The sequence below is a fragment of the Haliotis asinina genome, chromosome 13, assembly GCF_037392515.1.
Source record: "Haliotis asinina isolate JCU_RB_2024 chromosome 13, JCU_Hal_asi_v2, whole genome shotgun sequence".
NCBI classification, from domain to species: domain Eukaryota; kingdom Metazoa; phylum Mollusca; class Gastropoda; order Lepetellida; family Haliotidae; genus Haliotis; species Haliotis asinina.
The window spans coordinates 50,641,767-50,661,220 of NC_090292.1; the positions used below are offsets into that span (position 1 = coordinate 50,641,767).

Here is a 19,454-nt window from a genome sequence, read left to right on the forward strand (position 1 = left end):
AATCAATTTCATGAAAAAATATCTGAACGATGCACAAAATATACATCACAATACTAAAAGTGCAATCGGAATGGTATGGGAATTGTGTTTACTCTTGTTCAACCGACCTTCACCTCAAAGAAATTGCCTAATATGTGCAACAATGTTGACGTGTGACATCACTACCGATGACCGATTTCTTTCAAAATGGCGGCTTCGTTGAGAAGGGTACACAGGATTTTGCGACGACTTTTTGCTTGATTCAGGGATCTTTTGTATATAAATGTGAGATGTAAGTAATTAGATTTATTCTGACTATCTGTGTATTGTTATATGTTCTTATCGTTTACATTGTAAATGACGGAAGAAGCCAGAAATGCCGATAAGTACCGTTGTCGTTCTGCGTGATTTTGCGTCAGTCATGGCGTCACGCTGCACTAAAAGTTTGACAGTTTCTTATGAATTACCAAATTATTTCATTGTATCTATTTTCAATTTGCTATTTTTTGCCACGATACTCTTCCCCTGAATATACTAAGCGTATTGAGCCATTGTAAACAATGATTAGAGAGCTGGATGTTGGAAAATTTCCGAAAATGCTAGGCAGTGTAAAATTGGAATTTTTCTTTGTTTACATTTCAGTCAAGCGCTGTCTTTCGAGCACAGCGTTCGTTTTCATACAAAGTATATTTCGTTTCGTTTGTCTAGACAGTTGGTATTGGTGACAAAGACCATTTCTAATTTGATTCTAAGATGCTTGGGGAATTCAATAATGCATTTGTCGTAGCTAACTATGAAGTGTACATGATGTAATAGGCTTCTCAATACCGGCCTTCTCGAAACGTGATTTTGTAAACACTAACCAATATGGCGGAAAGCGCACTTCGGCGTTCGTGTAAGTGTATTTTCGAAAACATCCCAACCGATTCTGGGTACATCGGTGACGTTTCAGAATTATCATTCCTGGTTACATGAAAACTTGATATCAGTGATCATTAATATGCTATTTTTGAAATTCATTACTCCCAGTAATTATCCGATTTTCACATTTCAAAACATACTGCAAATAACGCTGTGAATCTCGATTTTGTACAGTTTGAAAAATGGCGACATTTACGATGAAGCCTATTTTGAAAGGCGATTTTAAGCACTTTAGCTTAGTCTGAGGTAATAGCGGATGGTACCAAGAAACTGGGAATTTTCCGCAGAATTCAAAACTGTGAGGTGTTTATATATGCGTGGTATATTTAGAATTTTAATGGACTTCCAAGTGAGGTATGTAGAGGAAGGACATATATGTCCCTGTGGCATCCAGGGGGTTAACGAACACTTGTGATGACTTCCATGGATCATTGACTATGGGTAAGAATAAGCCGAGAGCCGCCATATTTAAATGTGCACGGACGTATGTCCACTGCGGCTCTGTTAGAGGAAGTAGGCTGTGTTGCATAACATTGATATGAAATAAGTGTCATTTAATTATCACTCATAAACATACATCTTTCACGCTAACACTACATCCAAACGTGGCAGGTCTCAATTACACACTTCCAATGGACTGATTCGCCTCAAGTGACAATCTTCTCGTAACATTAAGATACACTGAGGCAACTTTCCTAAGCTTGGTTATGTTGGTATCAAATTTCACCAATGCATTATGCCTTATATAAGAGGAAAACAGTACTATTTTTCACTTAATAAGTCATTCATATATGTCTTACCTTTAGGCCTGCATGACCAAGTTTATTTCTTGTTTTACAGATTTTTTATATCAGAAAACCTAAAGGCAGGAGGGAAAGAAAAAATATATAACATCATCTGTCAAAGTAATATTCCGTTTAAGTGCTAAAAGTATTTTACCTTTGGCAATTTATGAAGTGTATATTGGACAAGAAACACTATATAACTATTTTTGTTTTGTAAGTTTACATTTTTGTTCAATAAAAAAATTATGATATTTTTTCAGTGGTGAAAATCATTTTTTTATTTTTTCCCTTGTTCTTAGATTACCTTTACAGCAACAGAAGATACTGGTCAATTAGATTGCATAATGTCAAGTATTTAGTTGTTATGGGAGTAGTGACAGGCTGTGCCCATTAGATGCCATGGGGGTGCCTCGACTCAGGTAATTAATCCCTAATTCATCCCGGTAGTTAATTTGTTGTGTAGTTTTTATGAGAGTAAACTGATATCTGAAGCTGAGGTTATTTGTGCATTTACTGGTTTTGTTGAGTTTTAAGTTGCGTAGGCTTTATTTCAGTCATATGCACAGAGATATTTGTAGGAATGGAGCGAGTGAGTTTTAGTTTTACGCCACTTTTAGCAATATTCCAGCAATATCACGGCGGGGGACACCAGAAAATGGGCTTCACCCATTGTACCCATGTGGGGAATCGAACCCGGGTTTTCGGCGTGACGAGCGAACGGGTTAACCACTATGCTACCCCACCGCCCCATTGTAGGAATGTAACAATCAGACACTAAACAGCAACAGATTTGCACAGAGCCACTTCAAATTGGAACAGGAAGACAACAGGGCCACTTCAAATCAGAATAGGAAACATAACAGATATGCACAGGACCACTTCAAATAGTCACAGGAAGATAACAGATTTGCTTATGGACTGCTGCGAACAGACACATGATGACAACAGATCTGTGCAATGGACCCCTGCGAACAGACACATGATGGCAACAGATCTGTCCAATGGACCCCTGAGAACAGATGCATGATGACAACAGATCTGTCCAATGGACCCCTGCGAACAGACACATGATGACAACAGATCTGTCCAATGGACCCCTGCGAACAGACACATGATGACAACAGATCTGTCCAATGGACCCCTGCGAACAGACACATGATGACAACAGATCTGTCCAATGGACCCCTGCAAACAGACACATGATGACAGAAGATTTGTCCGGGTCCACTACAAATAAGCATAGCATAGGCCCTTAACAATTTGATTCATAATTGTCTCAGGGGCATATCAGACCACTACAAATTTTGACCATGATTAGTGACAGGCACAGTAGTAGTATAAGTCCTTGCCAGACATGTTTTAGTTGGACCTCTTAATATTGACATAGAATGTTAGGTAGTGTTTAATCTATTACAATGTGTGGGTGGTCTCTATAAAAAAATAATAGAATCTGGATCAGACAATCCAGTGACCATCAGCATGAGCATCGATCACTGATCACTGCAAACAGGCTTATGATAACTACAGTTAGGCTTATGATCACTGCAAATATGCTTATGATCACTGCAAATATGCTTATGATCACTGCAAACAGCCTTATGATAACTACAAACAGGCTAATGACCATTTCAAATAGGATTACGACCACTGGAAACAGGTTTATAACCACTGTAAATAGGCTTAAAACTTCTGCAAATACCGTAGGCTTATCGAGTTTGAAATGGCAAATTGTTCACTCCACCATAAGGAAAACACTCTCATTTCAGACATCAATTGTGCAAGACGGCGGCGCAAGAGGCAGAGTCAAGCAGTGGTGAGGTACAGACGAGACAACTTGAACATCGACGCTGGGAATGTCTCCGTGTATGGAACGCAGATCATCAGCAACAATGATGGTGAGGATGCTTTGTTGCTCTTTATCACTTTATTGTTTCTTCATCACTATATGTTAGATGTGAACTTTGAAAGGATGTTGATTATTATCTCACTGATAATGTTTCAGTCGAAACTCCAAGACTTACAGTGAATGTTAGCGTAACATAAGGGAGTAGTTTCACAGTTGAGTTTTACACTGCATTGGCACTTTTCCAGTGATAAATCAATGAGACCAAATCTGCCAACATTTAAAGTACAAAGGTGAGTCAGAGTAGCAATATTCTGGCAAAATCATGGTGGGGGACATCCTCAATGATCTACAGGGTATACGTTATGATAAATCTCCCCTATGCCCTGGATGCATATATGGCTTGATAATTTTATTACCTCTCTTTGGCACATTCTCTCATTGGCAACCATATAAGACGTCGTTACAACCGAGTTTGCCAGTGTCAACAAAGATAGCGGTCGCAGCTGCAAAGGTTTGTTCGCAGTGTGACTGAGATTCTAGTCGACATCACACAGTGAGTGAGTGAGTTAATATTTTATGTCACATCGGCAGTATATCTCAGCCATATCGTGACAAGAACATTTAAATGAAATATATGCATGTGGTAAAATCTGTCAACGAAGGACAGCAAAACAACTAGAATATCACAATTTCAATTAAAACTAGCATGGAAAGTTAAAACTAATATCACAATTTAGATGATACAATATAAAAACAGACTACAGATCGCCAACAACAGAAGGTAGATCACCACACTAGGGACCATGGGGACTTAAAGTACCTTAGCTACCTACATGGTAGTTGGATTTACACCATCCCTTCAACTGCTGGCGACTGTACAAAAAGTTAGCCAAAATTAAAAGAACATGAATACGATTAAAAACCTGGTAGACTTAAATTTACTGTGAATGTTTGTGGACTTACGTACCCCCTCAGGAGGACAGTAATTTTACAATACTTCAATCCACTTTGAGGGTACAGCCACCAACACATCACACAAACTGACACATCAAAAACTTAATATATGCAAGAACCCCTTATAACTCTGCATCTTTTGTGCTGCTAAGTTTAATCGGTTAGATAATATAAGAAGCAAAAATGAGTTGTGATTGGTACTTCAACTTCCCAGCATAGTCACCGTATTGGATAAAATAAAAAGCCAGCAAATGGAGGTAATAAAATTGGAGCTGTAGATGCATCCAGTGTATAGTGGAGATATCTTGTAACTTGTCAGGGATGGGCAGGGAATCAAACCAGATACTAGTATTCAGTCTCTAAAATAGCAAACATGAACATGATGACATGAATGTAACAGAGGTGATGTATTATTCAATATACTCATATAAACAATAACAACACAATCCTTTCACATGTTTACCATCTGGAAAATATTAATAATTTATCATGACAACCAGTAACAACATTATTGTCAAATGGAACACATGCACTCACTACCATATCGCCTGGCTTGGGCACATTCCGTTTTGCATATCTTGCTTTGGTATGAGTAACTATAATTAAAAGCATTCCTTTTAATCAGAAAAAACAACAAAACAACAAACCCTTTTTTTCAGGAAAAATATTCATGCATATTCTATTCTTGTGATCACAAATAACAAACGAAATTACATTCAAAGCCTTACTTAATACAAATTTGCACAAGTAACTCTATATTCAAGTAAAAGTTACATATTCTTAAAAAAAGTCGGGAAACTTCATTTTTTTATTTATGATTAAAAATATTTAGGAGATTTCTCAGTCAATCAGTGTTGATAAGATAATATTGAATGTTTTGAGAGTGCATCACCATTTGCACGTCCTTACAACCATTGCTATTTGAATTGTCATTTTTGAATGATGACTGGTGTATGGCATGTAATCTGCATGTGTACAATATTCATTTTAAAACAAACAACTAGAAACAAACACTAAAAAATGTGTGATGCAAGATGAGTGTCAAAATTAATATTCTAAGGGATTTCTCAACCTTCTTGAAAACCGTCAAAATCAAGAATGGGACCCCATGCATGTGTATGAGGATACTGCGTTGTGCACCTGCATCTCATGCGTTGTGTTTAGGGGTTGTAATAGAGGGAATCGGTAGTGTGTTTATAAGATGTCTGTACCTGAAACTCTGTCAACCTTTACACTTCCTATCCAAATTGAAAGTTCAGGTTCCGCTATTTTTTTTTAAGAGTTTTGGAAGATACACCCTAAGGTTTGTTCAGAAATTGCTGATATATAAACAAAGTTTCCTACTATATATTCTTAAGTATTGTGACATATAAACAAACTTTCAATATTCATGCAGCATTGATTACCATTCTCAACCTATTCCATTTTAGAGATTGGATCATGGTGTTAAAAGGCTGCAGTCTTTGAGGACTTAATTGATATTTGGTCTTCAGCAGTCATGATAGCATGGGAAATAACCCACTGCACGACAAACCAGTCAAGTTTTCTTGTTGGGCATGCAGATTTGTGCACCATGCTGAACCAATGTCCAGTTGATTTTCCAATGTTAATTATGTTGTTTATTATTTACATAATTAACAAGAAAATGTCAACATACACTGTGTATTAGTACAGTAATGCATCCATATACTTGACTGGTACAGTGGAGCAATTATCTGGGGAAGTGATTTTAGATGTGCCACTGTACCAGAGTACACTAGCAATTTTAGACTGTTATTTCCACCCCTGAATCAACTCGTGGAATCATGTTATAGTGGACATCCAGGGTGGACACTCCAAGGTGAACATACTGAGTGTACATTCAGATGGACATCCCGGGTGGACATTCCGGGTGGACTGATGCTCACTATGTCAGTCACTGGACTGTATCCAGATTCATTAAAATACTCACCAACATTATTTTGCTGGGAAATTGCTGTTTAACAGCAACACTATAATTCTTATGCCAGTATTTAAAGTTAAGGCTACAACACTGCAGCTGTTCATCACTGAAATGCCCTTCTGTTTCAGGCAGTTCACAATGTGATGAGCTGGTTGGCCAGAACATTTGTTACGGTGGAACTCAGATTGTGATTTCTCCACTACAAAAAGAGCAACAAGGTACCACAATTTGTTTAACAACAAAATAACAATACAAAATAATAGGAAAATATCCATACTAAATAAAGCAAGTTTAGATTATTCTGATGTTCATTTCCCATCTCATTGGGATCCTTTTCAATTCACATGGAGTGTCACTTGAGTCAAAATATCAAGCTCCCTTTGTGTTTTTTTCTACAAGTAATTAGTCTTGAGATTTGACTTTATATATTATGTGATTTGTTATTAAATGCTGCACTCAGCAATTTTTACCTATAATTATACCTATTTTTAATGGCATAAATTTTGTTATATGTTTAATATTAATATTTCACATATTATAATTGTCCATGAAATATCAACATTTTTGATTCTCAGAGATTAACAAATTTTAATTTCCCATCTTTGTGCATGAAAAATAATATTTTATGCAACACTTGTATATATTCCAAACATTTAAAAAACATACACTTTGGTGTACTTGGGTTTTTTTTCTGGCAGTCTGGTTGTAACAGAATAGAATAGAAATTTAGTAAATTATAAAGAAAAAAAAATGATTGACAAAAATAAAAAATGCAAAGATTTCTTGTGCAGATATCAGTACGTTTGTGACATCTTCAAAATGAGCTTCAACCAACGCAAATGTCTCATTATTTTAGATCTGAATATCCAAAGAAAAGATTATAGTAAATGTTTAATGTCATCAGAAGTAAAATGTATGAGAGTATTGTGGGACAGTTTTAGCAAGAGTGAGTGAGTGAGTGAGTGAGTGAGGAAGTGGGTGGGTGAGGGGGTGAGGGAGTGAGTAGGTCTATAAGTACATCTAAACACTTGACATTTTAAAAAAAAACAAGAAAATTTATAACCATGATATGAGACCATTATGTCTTTACCTAGACAGGGATACATGTATTTACAAGGAGATATCAATATCAGACTTAACAACAATTCCATGGGTCATTAGAAGATGACAAATCTCCCCGACCCCAACATATTTGGAAGAACAAATCATCAGTCCAAATTGCTTCCATGGAAATCATGAAAAATATAGAAGCCAAAATTGTACAAACTGCAAGAGGCACCACTTCAAGACCTGTTTGATGTCTGCCAAGATGTATAAGTGAGTGAGTGAGTTTAGTTTTACGTCGCACTTAGCAATATTCCAGCTATATGGCGACGGTCTGTAAATAATCGGGTCTGGACCAGACAATCCAGTGATCAACAACATGAGCATCGATCTGCGCAATGGGGAACCGATGACATGTGTCAACCAAGTCAGCTAGTCTGACCACCCGATCCCGTAGTCGCCTCTTACGACAAGCATAGTCACCTTTTATGGCAAGCATGGGTTGCTGAAGGCCTATTCTACCCCGGGACCGCCAAGATGTATAAAGATAATGAAAGGTTTTCAAGCTCTGGAATCAAAACCCACCCCTCCCTTGTGAAAGTATAAATCATTTGCCCTTAAACCAGGAAAAATATAAATGCCAAAAATCTGCAAATAGCTAAAAGGCACCACTTTGGGATACAAGGAAAGAGATAGATAAAAATCTAGCTCTTAACAGTGAGGAAAAATCAAATACAGCTTGTGAAACAATGGAAACTGTTCTGTGCATATATATACATTACATATACATATTTGCATCATATTTATCAGGCCACCATCTTAGAGCTGTGCTGAGGGTTGCCTTCGGTGCTTTGTAAGTGATACCTGCAAAGGAAAATGTTAGGATAATTAGAAATTACATACAAAGACAAGTGAAAATCAGTACAAGCTTAACTCAGTATTTATCTTGATGTTTGGATGCTTTTAACATTCAATGTATAACAGATTACAATATATTTGTTAATCAAAAATTATAATTCAATGAAAGTACCTGTGATTGCTTCTGCATTTTTTCATTGCTTCCCTCTAATGCCTCTTGCACATTTCTTGGGAGGGTGTTCTCTTCCCTTGGGGCAGGCATGAATGGCTTGAAGTCAGACAGCTTGATGGCTAGTGTGTGAATGTCCCCAGCTTTCTAATGTAGGACGCCCACCTCAAGCCCTCCTCTTCAGACAAAACTGTACATGACACCCATTCTGCCAAGTCTCACTCTGTGGCTTTACAGGTGTCATCTACCCTGTCCTTGTTTAGAGTAACAGTGCTGACAGGTCAACCGTGAAATCTAATGTCACATTTCTGTAAGTTTCACTTTCAGTGGCCAGTCTCTGTAAAACATGGAGACTGAGGATCCATCCATTTGGAACACAAACACACGTGCTTCCTTGTGCCCTTTAAACAACTGCCTCATGTCCCAAAACACCATCCAATACAGGAGGAGTGGACTTTGGGTTGCTACTGCTGGCAAGGACTTGCAGGAGAGCCTCACATGCTGCAGCACGTTCCTGTCTCAGCTCTCTTGCAAACATGCTGAACAGCTGGTCCACATCTTCATGGGTGTGCACCACCATGAGAAATGAAAGTTTCACCTGGAAAAGAGTACCACTATTAGAACACACATTCAAGTTTTGGATTATTTGAAATATCCTGAGATTCTAATAAAGAATGTTAAAAATCCTCTCCATTGCATGCATTCCCACACTGAATTAGTATGTAAATAAGTTGCACAAAGAACACATAACTTTCTGAAGATTTTCAATTTGACTAACAATGCCAAACAATTCAGTACGGTCTTGTTCTTGTTGTCTTTGGGCGAACTGTCCACTTGTAAATACAGGGTCTCTCGTAGATGCCCATGGTTGAGTCTGTAGTAGATGAATCCACATACTATTTCATAGCAGGAACAAATCTGAAACTAGAACTTAAATGTTTCTTGATTAATTAGGCAATGACTCCTACTGAAGATATATAGTAGTATTGCCTGTGCAATTCTACCAAGGCCATACAGAAGCACTGTGAAAGTCACATTTCCATCACCTGGAATACATGCATGTATTCCAGACAATAGCATGGGTTGCTTGGGTGACTTGTACACCTGTCATGTGGTGCCTGACATGTGCCTGGCTTCCATCAATCTGAAATGTTTGAAGATTATTGTATTGTGATACCTGTCAAAGACTAGTGTTTTCAGGAAATATATTATTAAGGAAATATATCATTACACAAATTAGGACATTATATTCAGCTTTTGAAGTGAGAGTGTTGGCCATTCAATGGTTTAAGGAGCCTGTGATTCAGAATGTAATCATCACACGTATATACCTTTGATTTTTCTGGGAATAAAGAAGGGTCCGTCAAGTTTTGGTCCATGTTGTCTGTGATAAGGGACACATACTTAGAAGGTGACCTCCTTGTCCCCATGTTTGTAATATTTCTCTCAAAGTAGCCTACAAAATACAAAACATTTGAAAAATATATTTGAAGAATTCTGCAGAAAAACAAATTCTGCTATAAATGCATTTTTAAAGCCAATTTGTGAGCTTATGAACACAAGAACACACTTGCACATTATATACGATATGCACAGTTAGTTTCCAACGGCCATGTTGGACTTGAGGGCCGGCTGCAGAAGATGGAGAGATGACTGGTATGTGGTTGGTCCCACTAACATGAAACAGTTGCCTTCCACAGCTGTTCCAGGGGTCTAGGCTGAAGTTGAATTGCAACATCCAGTATTGTGCCTAAAATATCAACAGAACAAGCATTGTCATTAAGGTGACATAATCCCCCGTCACATATTATCAAATCAAACTTGAAAAGAAATGAAAGAGAAGGTACAATACTCTCAAATTCTCTTGATATCTTGCACTGTAGTAGTTCAAACACAAAAATACGATAATAAATAATATCTGTCCATGTTTGTGGTGGTACCACGTGGAGTCTCTACCACAATAGAGAAACCTTAAGCCTTATGAAGCTTAATATTATCATGAAATGATAATTCATAACAAATTTCATTATTAATTGTAACCAGTACAAGCAATACATTAGCATTCAAATTTTAGGAAAATATAAATATAGAATATTAGTTTCATCATGTGTCTGTAGTAGCTTAGACAAAGACTTACAAAACCAGAAAAACTTATCTCACAGACATTCTATTGGAAAAGGTATAAGTTATGACCACACAGTTTCACAGAGTTAAAATCCTAGCCTGAGGTAATCAGAACTCCACTGTAAGACAAAGCATTCACTAAGACAAGGGTTATGTCTAGACAGGTTAATAAACTGTTTTGATGAGGTAAACATGCCATCACCTACATTAAAATAACATTATGCTAACACCAGTTAAGGTCCTTTTGCTAACACCAGTTAAGGTCATTAAGCAAACACCAGTTAAGGTCATTAAAGATCCAGCCCAGAGTAAGCAAGCAAGCATGCAGTAAATGTGCCAACGAGATTAATGCCACTTAGAACTAAGGATTAAAAGTACTCCCCCTGTCTGGTCACTGAAGTTGTTCTGGTAGGACACACCCCATATTTGTTTATTATAGGTTACAACCATTTTTGTATCAGTCAGCAAATCAGAATCTTTGTATTGTTTAAATTGTAGTTAAATAGTCTCCAACTCCATTTGTCCATCAGTAGGGTTTAGACTCCCAACACAGGTCAGCTCTAGCCCTCAGCCCAGAGGGTTGTACCGACTCTCTGTGGCCACCCTTGTTACTCTATCTCTTGTAAATAAAATTGTAATTAGCTGCTTGTGACTTCGGACTCTTTGCTGAGTTAATTTCCCCAAGCAAACCAGCACGCCAGTTAGATATGGGGTTTCACTGGAACCTTCACTTGGACCCAAGACGCATATCATAACAATATTTACAAAGTTAATAATATTACTTACTTCAACTCACAAATAAGGAGGACTTAATCTGGGATTATGTGTCTCCACAGCAATGTACTTTAGACACTTTGAACGTTAACAATGACGAGAAACCACATTTATTTCCATATAAACAATTTAGTTCTGTTGAAACATTGCCACTTACAATTACTATTTGTCAGAAATACTTTGCTACCACCTTTAGAGAAAAATCAAATCAAACTATTTCTCACCTGAAGCACTCCGCAGATACGCAGTGAATTTAAAAGCTTGCATCATTGGGCCCTAAGTTCAGACAACCTAAGCTTGTAATTTGCTATTGACTAAATCTACTTAGTTTATTGTTTGCCAGCTAACTGCTCAGTGGTGATTAAACACCTGACCTGTTTTACCTTGTGTTAAACAATCACATTTGATGTCTTGATGAAAGTGCCATACTGAAGTTGACTCACAAAAAAATGTCCATGACTCCCTCTCGTAACACCAGGGAGTCATAATGACTCCTAAATTTTCTGGTCCAGGGCAAACATTCTCCATCACCTGAGAATGACTGAAACATGCTGCCAAAACAGAGTTCACTTAAACAAACTTGACACTTGACAAAAACATCACTCACGATAAAGTCAGACTTGTGCAATGGCAAATTCTTCAGGATTGCTTGGTTTTGTTGCTATATGGCTAAAATACTCCTGTTGCTAAGTAAAAATCTAAAATTGTTGCTCTTCTTTGAGGAAGTCATGGGATGGCCCATTGGTATAAGCATTCACTTGTCATGCAAAGACCTGGGTTCCAATGAACGTATGAAGCCTACTTATGGTGTTCCTGCCGTGCTGGAATATTGCTAAAAGTGGCATAAAACTAAACTCAATGTTATGTGAAGCCCAGACCCAAAACAACCTGAACTATTTTGAGCAATGTTTACCCATCATGATGATTCATAGTCTGATACAATGAAATACTGTTAATGGTTAAGATCTAAAACTAAGCTGTGCAATTCCATTCTTGTTGAATCAAACCGAATCGTTGAAGTCCTAATGCATGACACCTATTTCATAAGAAAGTCAAACAGATATTCAGAGAAAATGTTTCCATTACAGATCGATGGGACGATGAAGTGAGTACTCATGTAAAGGGTTGTACCTGGACAAGTGTGTGCACCGCAGTAGACGAGCGTCTCCAACTCCACTCCACACTTGTCATCACCGGTTGCCCAGGAGAAGGCAAGACTACTCTGGGGTACCTGCTGGCAGACAAAGTCAGAAGACTCAACTGGACAGTTTTTTTGCCTAAAACACCAGAGGAATATTTTGCATGCAAATTCACCAACAACACCATCGTCATGTTGAATGACTTATGGGGTGCGTTTGACTTTGAAGAAAGCAATGTAAGGAAATGGATTCCAGTTCTTGAAGATGTGAAATCCAGGCTGGACCAGTCGGACTCTGGGGCGACGTTTGGTACCATTGAGGAAAGAATGCAAACACGGTTGGTGAAACTCATTTGTGTCAGTCGCGAATACATCTGGAAGGACACCAAACCCAAACTTGGCAAATATGTCAACAACATCTTCAGACATGACTCTATAATCAACATCTCCAAAGATACACAACTGCAACCAAATGACAAATTAGAGATCATAAAATCATTTGAACAGAAGTTCAACCTGACTCTATCAAAGACTGTTTCCCAGAAGATGATCGACGTTCAGCTTCCTCATGGCTTCCCTCACTGCTGTGAACTGTTCTTTAACCTCCAGGGTGCCCTTTCCGATCCTGAGGCATTTTTCCAACATCCCATTGCATTTCTGAATGAAACTCTTGGTCACATTATCCAGGACAAGTCGGTTGAGGTTGTCTTCAGCCTTCTCCTGAAGCATGATGGGAGGTTCAATGTGCATTCACTCGGCAAAGAGCTTACCTTCAGTGAGCCAGGTCTGCCTCCCATCAAAACAAAGAAAATAAGAGACATCTTGAAACGTTTTGAGGGCAGTTATTTCCGGAGAGAAGGGAGATGTGTTACTTTTGCTCATCCATCAATATATGAAAGCGTTGCCTCCACTATTGGATCAATGAACCCAGCATTCCTTGTGGAGTTCAGCAGCATTAGCTGTCTAAAGGACTGGTTGGTCATTCACAATGACAATTTCCACCCCGGTTTGCCAGGTAACATTATTTCTGAGTCTGATGAAACACTTCCTTTACTCATAAACCGTTTTCTCAAAGAAATAGAGTCTGGCAACATGTGTGAAGTTCTGTCACACAGTGTGTTTGGAAAGGAAGACTTTGTTGTCAGGTTTCTTGAAAGAACAAACATCCAAGACCTTATCAACTCTGTGGATGTCATATCAGGCTTGAAGTTCCTCTTCTTAGTCTCCAGCTGTGGGAAGAATACCTTTCTCAGGAACATCATCACAAGTTCACATTTATCATCTGACCAGTGCACAGAGGCTTTGTGCGGATGCTGTCATTATGGCAACGAAGATGGTGCAATGCAACTGCTGTCACAAAACCAAGCAGGTGTTTGCAGCTCAAAGAACAACAAGGGTGACACGCCGCTGATCTGTGCAACAAGAGCAGGTAACTGGAAGATATGCAGACTACTGGTGGAGAAAGGAGCGAGTATGACATCAGTCAATGGAGATGGGGACTGTGCCCTGCATCTAGCAGCCGAGTCCGGGAATCAGGATCTCACAGGACTTTTGCTCAACAGATCAACCCGGAACATACGAAACAGAAAAGGTGAAACGGCTCTTCACAAAGCAGCAATGATTGGCCACAAAGGAACTGTGGACATTATCTTAGACAATGGTGCTGACAGGAATGTGAAAACAAATGATGGCTTAACTGCATTGTATATTGCCAGTCAGTCTGGTTTTGAGGATATTGTGGAGTCACTTCTCAGAAAAGGAGCATCAGTAGATTTGGAGACCAAAATAGGCAACACAGCCCTTTTCCCGGCAGCTGAGAGGGGTCACTGTCAGATTGTCCAAATGCTCCTTGGACATGATTCCGACTTAAACCACAGAAACATGTATGGTGTTGCACCGATCTACTATACCTGTAGAAACAACGATCTAGATTTGTTTGATCTTCTGGCTGCCAATGGCGCCAACATAGATGTTGAGAACAAACAGGGTGTGACGCCTATCATGGTGGCAGCTCTGTACGGAAACACTGAACTAACGAACAAAATGTTTTCAGATGGTGTGAGAAAGCATCATATAAGCAAAGATGGATCCAGTCTTTTACACTTTGCTGTGAGAAGTGGCTCTGCTGAAACTGTGAAGTTGATTTTGAACAAAGCCTGTAAGACAGACGTTCAAGAAAAAGGGCAGAAGACTCCATTGCATATTGCGTCAGAATTAGGCCACCTGGATATCGTGTCAGAACTGCTCTCCTGGGGAGCTGATACCAACCAAGTAGATGATGACCGGAGAAGTGCGCTACACTTCGCATGTTTTGGAGGACTGACTGAAACTGCTGAACAGTTACTTGATGCAGGAGCCGATCCCGATGCTGTAGACTTTCTTTCCAATACACCATTACATATTGCATCTGCGAAAGGATTTCCAACCTTATGTGAACTGCTGCTGGAGAGGGGTGCAGATCCAAACATTAAGGACAAACAATATCGAACTGCCTTACACTTTGTAGCAAAACATGGAAACCTCCATTGTGCTCGTATTCTCCTTCAAACGCCTGGCATCAAGAGGAATGTTCTCAACATACAGTCCTACTCCCCACTTGACTATGCAATGCAATATGACAATCCCCAGTTAAGTTCTCTCATGCAAGAATATGGCTGTAAAAAAAACATGATTGGGGAAATCTGTGATGCTATATCACTATTTTATCTGTTTTTAGGTATAGCACTCATGTTTATTAATATTTTAACTGAAATATGTTTACATACTACAAAATAGGAATTATATTTCACCTGCTTTGGTGGCTGTTTGGGGGTAATTGGAAACCACAAAATCAAAAGCTGCTTTCACTTTCAGACAGGCACAGCTCAGTCAGCACCAGTCTTTTTTCACAGAGGTTACTCAAGTCACATCTTCCGAAGTTCCTCTTTTCTATATTTCTTTGTTCCCATAAAATCCACTGCAGCTTCAAAACATCGCAAGATGAATTACCTCCCTTCTTTCTATCAAGTCGGAACACGCAATAGATGGACTTAGATCCAATATGGTGGCACCATGGAGTAAGCTTATTATGAGTGAGTGAGTTGAGTTTTACGCCGCACTCAGCAATATTCCAGCCATATGGCGGCGGTCTGTAAATAATCGGGTCTGGACAAGACAATCCAGTGACCAACAACATGAGCATCGATCTGCGCAATTGGAGTAAGCTTATCAACATGCTAAAGATCAGAAACAGAAAGAGTGCAGGAATCAGTCAAAAAGTTGGTGTTGATGTGACGCACAAGACATTAAATGACTAACTTGTCTGTTGTCAACAACGACATACCATTGATCCACCATTATATGACAGAGTTCTGTCAAAGAAAATGTTTGCAAATTGCCATTTGCTATACATTTATCTGGCTGTATTTTTTATTCTGGTAAACATATCTTTCAATGCAGCAATGAAGGAATTTAAAGTATAATATCTAATACAGATTATAACAAAATATGTATGTCTTTTCCCTGCTATGAATAGGTCCATTTGTAATTTACTATATAAAAAAAAAAATCCTACTTTGTACCTACATGCTGTACAGTTAGGAATGGTGACCATTTGCACATAGATTCATGTGATTGGTTGTTCATTCTGGCAACATCTCTCTCTCAAATATCTTCTTTCAAGGCAGCAAAAAGAATTTAAAAGACAGAGATTCATTTCTATTGCAGCTTATGTATATAAACAGTGGAAGCTGTCATAACAGGCATCTGTCCAATGCGGCATGTTGTCAACACAAACATAAAATATCAGTCCCATCCATGTCATGTACATATCAGCTCTACAATCTGGAACATTGGCTAAACCGGGTTATTTTTTCTGTCCCAATGAGTGCCAGTTTAGACAGCTTCCACTGCATATCTTTATCCAGCCAAAAGTATGTGATTCACCTGATTGCAGTCCTCTGGATACCAAACAAGATAGCTGACTTTCATAACACAAATGTTCATCCAATAAAGACCAACCACTGGACATTCAAAATAAATAATATATTCATTTTCAACATTACATCTTTGACAATGACTATTATCTTACCTCACACATGAATGTCGCTTTCTGGTTACCTAAGCGCTATTCCATTATTTTCAATTTACTCCGCTTACAGGCAATGTATTATTTTCAATGTACACCGCTGGGAATTCAATCGATTCTACAGGAAAAGATTAATTCTAAGAACATAAATACATATTGGTTTAGAATTGTCCATCAGTTTTCCATTATTTAGGAAGGTTATACTCGATAAAGGTCTAAATATTTACAAGTCAGGTTGAATTTGTTTTGAAGTCTATAAAGTATAATTGAGTAGGCAAGTGAGTTAAGTTTCATGCCGCTTTAACCAATATTCCAGCAATATCAAGGCAGGAGATGACAGAGGTTGGGAGTCTTAACCACCAGACTAGCCCAGTGAATAGCCTGGATATCTCTTGCATCAGTCAGATAAGAGCTATGAGTAGGGGTTTTCAGTTTTACAAAGTCTGTAAGACGGTACATGAGCGCCCATTTGCGTGAATGAGTGGGTTTAGTGTTACACCGCACTCAGCAATAATCCAGCTATATGGAAGGGTCTGTAAATAATTGAGTCAACAGCATGAGCATCGATCTGCACAGTTGGGAACTGATGACACGTCAACCAAGTCAGCAAGTCTGACCACACCACCTAATCCCATTAGTCGCATCTTATGATTAGCACAGTCGCCTTTTATGTGCAAGCATAGGTTGATGACCTAATCTACCCCAAACCTTCACACCCCCCTCCAGCTAAGAAAGAAGTGTAATGGAGAGCAGCTATTGTACAGCTACAAAATGTGCTTTTGTTAAGAATACTGAGCTTCAGTGATGATATAAGCAGATTTTTATCTACCAATCTCAATCCACCATCACAATCACAGCTTTTTGTCAAATTCACTCATTTAATTAAGTCAGGGTTGTAGTTCCCGACAAAATTAAAGAAGACTGAATTTAGTGCTGCAAATTCTTTGGGTGGTTGCTGCAGTGCAGAGAATATACGTACAAGTGTAGATAGCACTAAAGCTTCTATCACCTGTCAATTTATGTTTTCACCAATTTGCAAGTTATCTCTTGGTATTTTCTAGTACTTTTCTGTTATAAATAATCTTTTTAAGTTTGCATTTAACTGAATGCCAAGAACATATCAGCAGTATACTGCCCTCCGTATTTTTGTAGATAAATAACCATTAATCTTAACATTATCTCTAATAAAACAAGTAAGGTGTGATTGAGTACGGTGTCTACAGCCTCTATGAATGAAGAAAGGTGGCCACTTTGTTTGAAGCGGGAGGTTGCATTGCTTATGTGCATTCAGAGGACCAAAACCAAACCTTTCCAACAGCTGTTTCTGACACAGAATCAAAGGTTTTTAGAAAGTCTATACAAATTAACATGCCTATATTACTCTTAGATTTTGTTTCCAGGATAATGTCATACATCAATCTTTTGATATCTGCAAACTGATAACATATAAAGATCAAAGTTCGCAGAGCTGAATTCTGATTTCAAGTAGTGCAGCCAGACTTGACTAATTACAGTACAGGTTCTCATAGAAAGGGTTGAAAATACAATTGTAATCTGAATTGGACTGATTAGAACATAATTTAGTGACTTACTGCAGTGAAAATTAAATGCAGCGTTGTTCAAGGGAAGGTTTGTTAGCCTCTGCGTACAGAGGTCCCAGAAGTTCAAGACAGAGCCTAAGGCCTTGGTGGTGGATCACATCTAATTTTTCTAAATCCTACACGTGAAGATTTGACTTGAGAAACCTCTCTGAGAAGAGAGTGAGTCAGCACTGGTGGCTGAGTGGGCTAGGCGGCTGACTTTGTGTGCTGGCAGTTACATCAGACAGTAACGGTGTGGACTGAAATCCCTTGTGGTTCTCAACCCAACTAAATAACTAGAATCTGTACTTTACTGAGAAAGTGTAATCCCTAAATATAACATGTTTTTCTAAAATGGCACAGTGAATTCACAAATATGTCTCAGTTTGGATGTACATGAGAATTTCCAAAATACCAAAGATGGGCCATTATATATTATATATATGTGAAGAACATTTCTGCTGGGGACTGGGACTATGTTCTACTACATTAACATGGATTACTTGATCTGTAATTAGTGATTCAGAGTGATTGAGATTAGTCTTATGCTGCTTTCAGAAATAATATTACAGCAGATGACACCAGAAAAGTTCTGGTATCTATCTATCTATCTATCCATGAAATTGAACCTGGGTATTTGGCCTGACAAGTGAATCCTTTAACCCCTAGGCTAGCTCACACATAAGAAACAAAGACACACTGCCTTCATAATAAAACAATTCAGTGACTTCACTAGCATCGATTTACACATATGGGATACCTCTAAGAACCAAGCAGGTTCTGCTTAGAACAAAGAAACCATTATCGTCTCAGGTTTTGCCCTTATCACTCACTATAGCCTGTTTGCAGTGAAAAAGTACCAATGAAGTTCACTTCGCACAAAAACACTAAATTGAATAAAGTGAAATTAAGAATGCAAATCCTCATAATGCATGTTTACAGAGATAACAAAGCAACAGCAACTGATCAAATGTTGATTAAAAAGTTTTCAGTTCCTCGTCATTATCCATTCTGGAAGAGTGAGTGAGTTTAGTTTTACACTGTTATTAGCAATATCACGGCAATATCACTGCCGGGCGACACCTGAAAATTTGCTTCACACATTGTAAACATGTGGATAATCGAACCCGGGTTTTCGGCATGACGAGCGAGCACTTTAACCATTAGGCTGCCCCACCGCCGCATTCCCGCCCCCTTCTGGAAGAGGGACCCCAAATAAATGATAAAATGTCATATTACATGTCTACTTGTCTAATGTATGTTGAGTGCACTTA

General features: G+C 38.5%; 1 protein-coding gene across 1 annotated transcript; it reads left to right on the forward strand.

Moving 5' to 3' along the window:
• The first annotated feature begins 1,304 nt into the window (after window positions 1-1,304).
• Window positions 1,305-16,568, forward strand: LOC137260136 (putative ankyrin repeat protein RF_0381). The gene is made up of 4 exons (XM_067797836.1): window positions 1,305-1,341; window positions 3,452-3,580; window positions 6,556-6,645; window positions 12,485-16,568. Exons 1-4 carry the CDS (start codon window positions 1,338-1,340, stop codon window positions 15,307-15,309), a joined length of 3,048 nt encoding a protein of 1,015 aa, XP_067653937.1. The 5' UTR covers window positions 1,305-1,337; the 3' UTR covers window positions 15,310-16,568.
• The last annotated feature ends 2,886 nt before the right edge of the window (window positions 16,569-19,454 follow it).

Bases quoted from the DNA above. Each gene is read 5' to 3' on its own strand.
- LOC137260136 (XM_067797836.1), top strand. The intron at 3,581-6,555 runs GTGAGGATGCTT...CTTCTGTTTCAG, and splicing joins GATCATCAGCAACAATGATG to GCAGTTCACAATGTGATGAG. The intron at 6,646-12,484 runs GTACCACAATTT...TTTCCATTACAG, and splicing joins ACTACAAAAAGAGCAACAAG to ATCGATGGGACGATGAAGTG.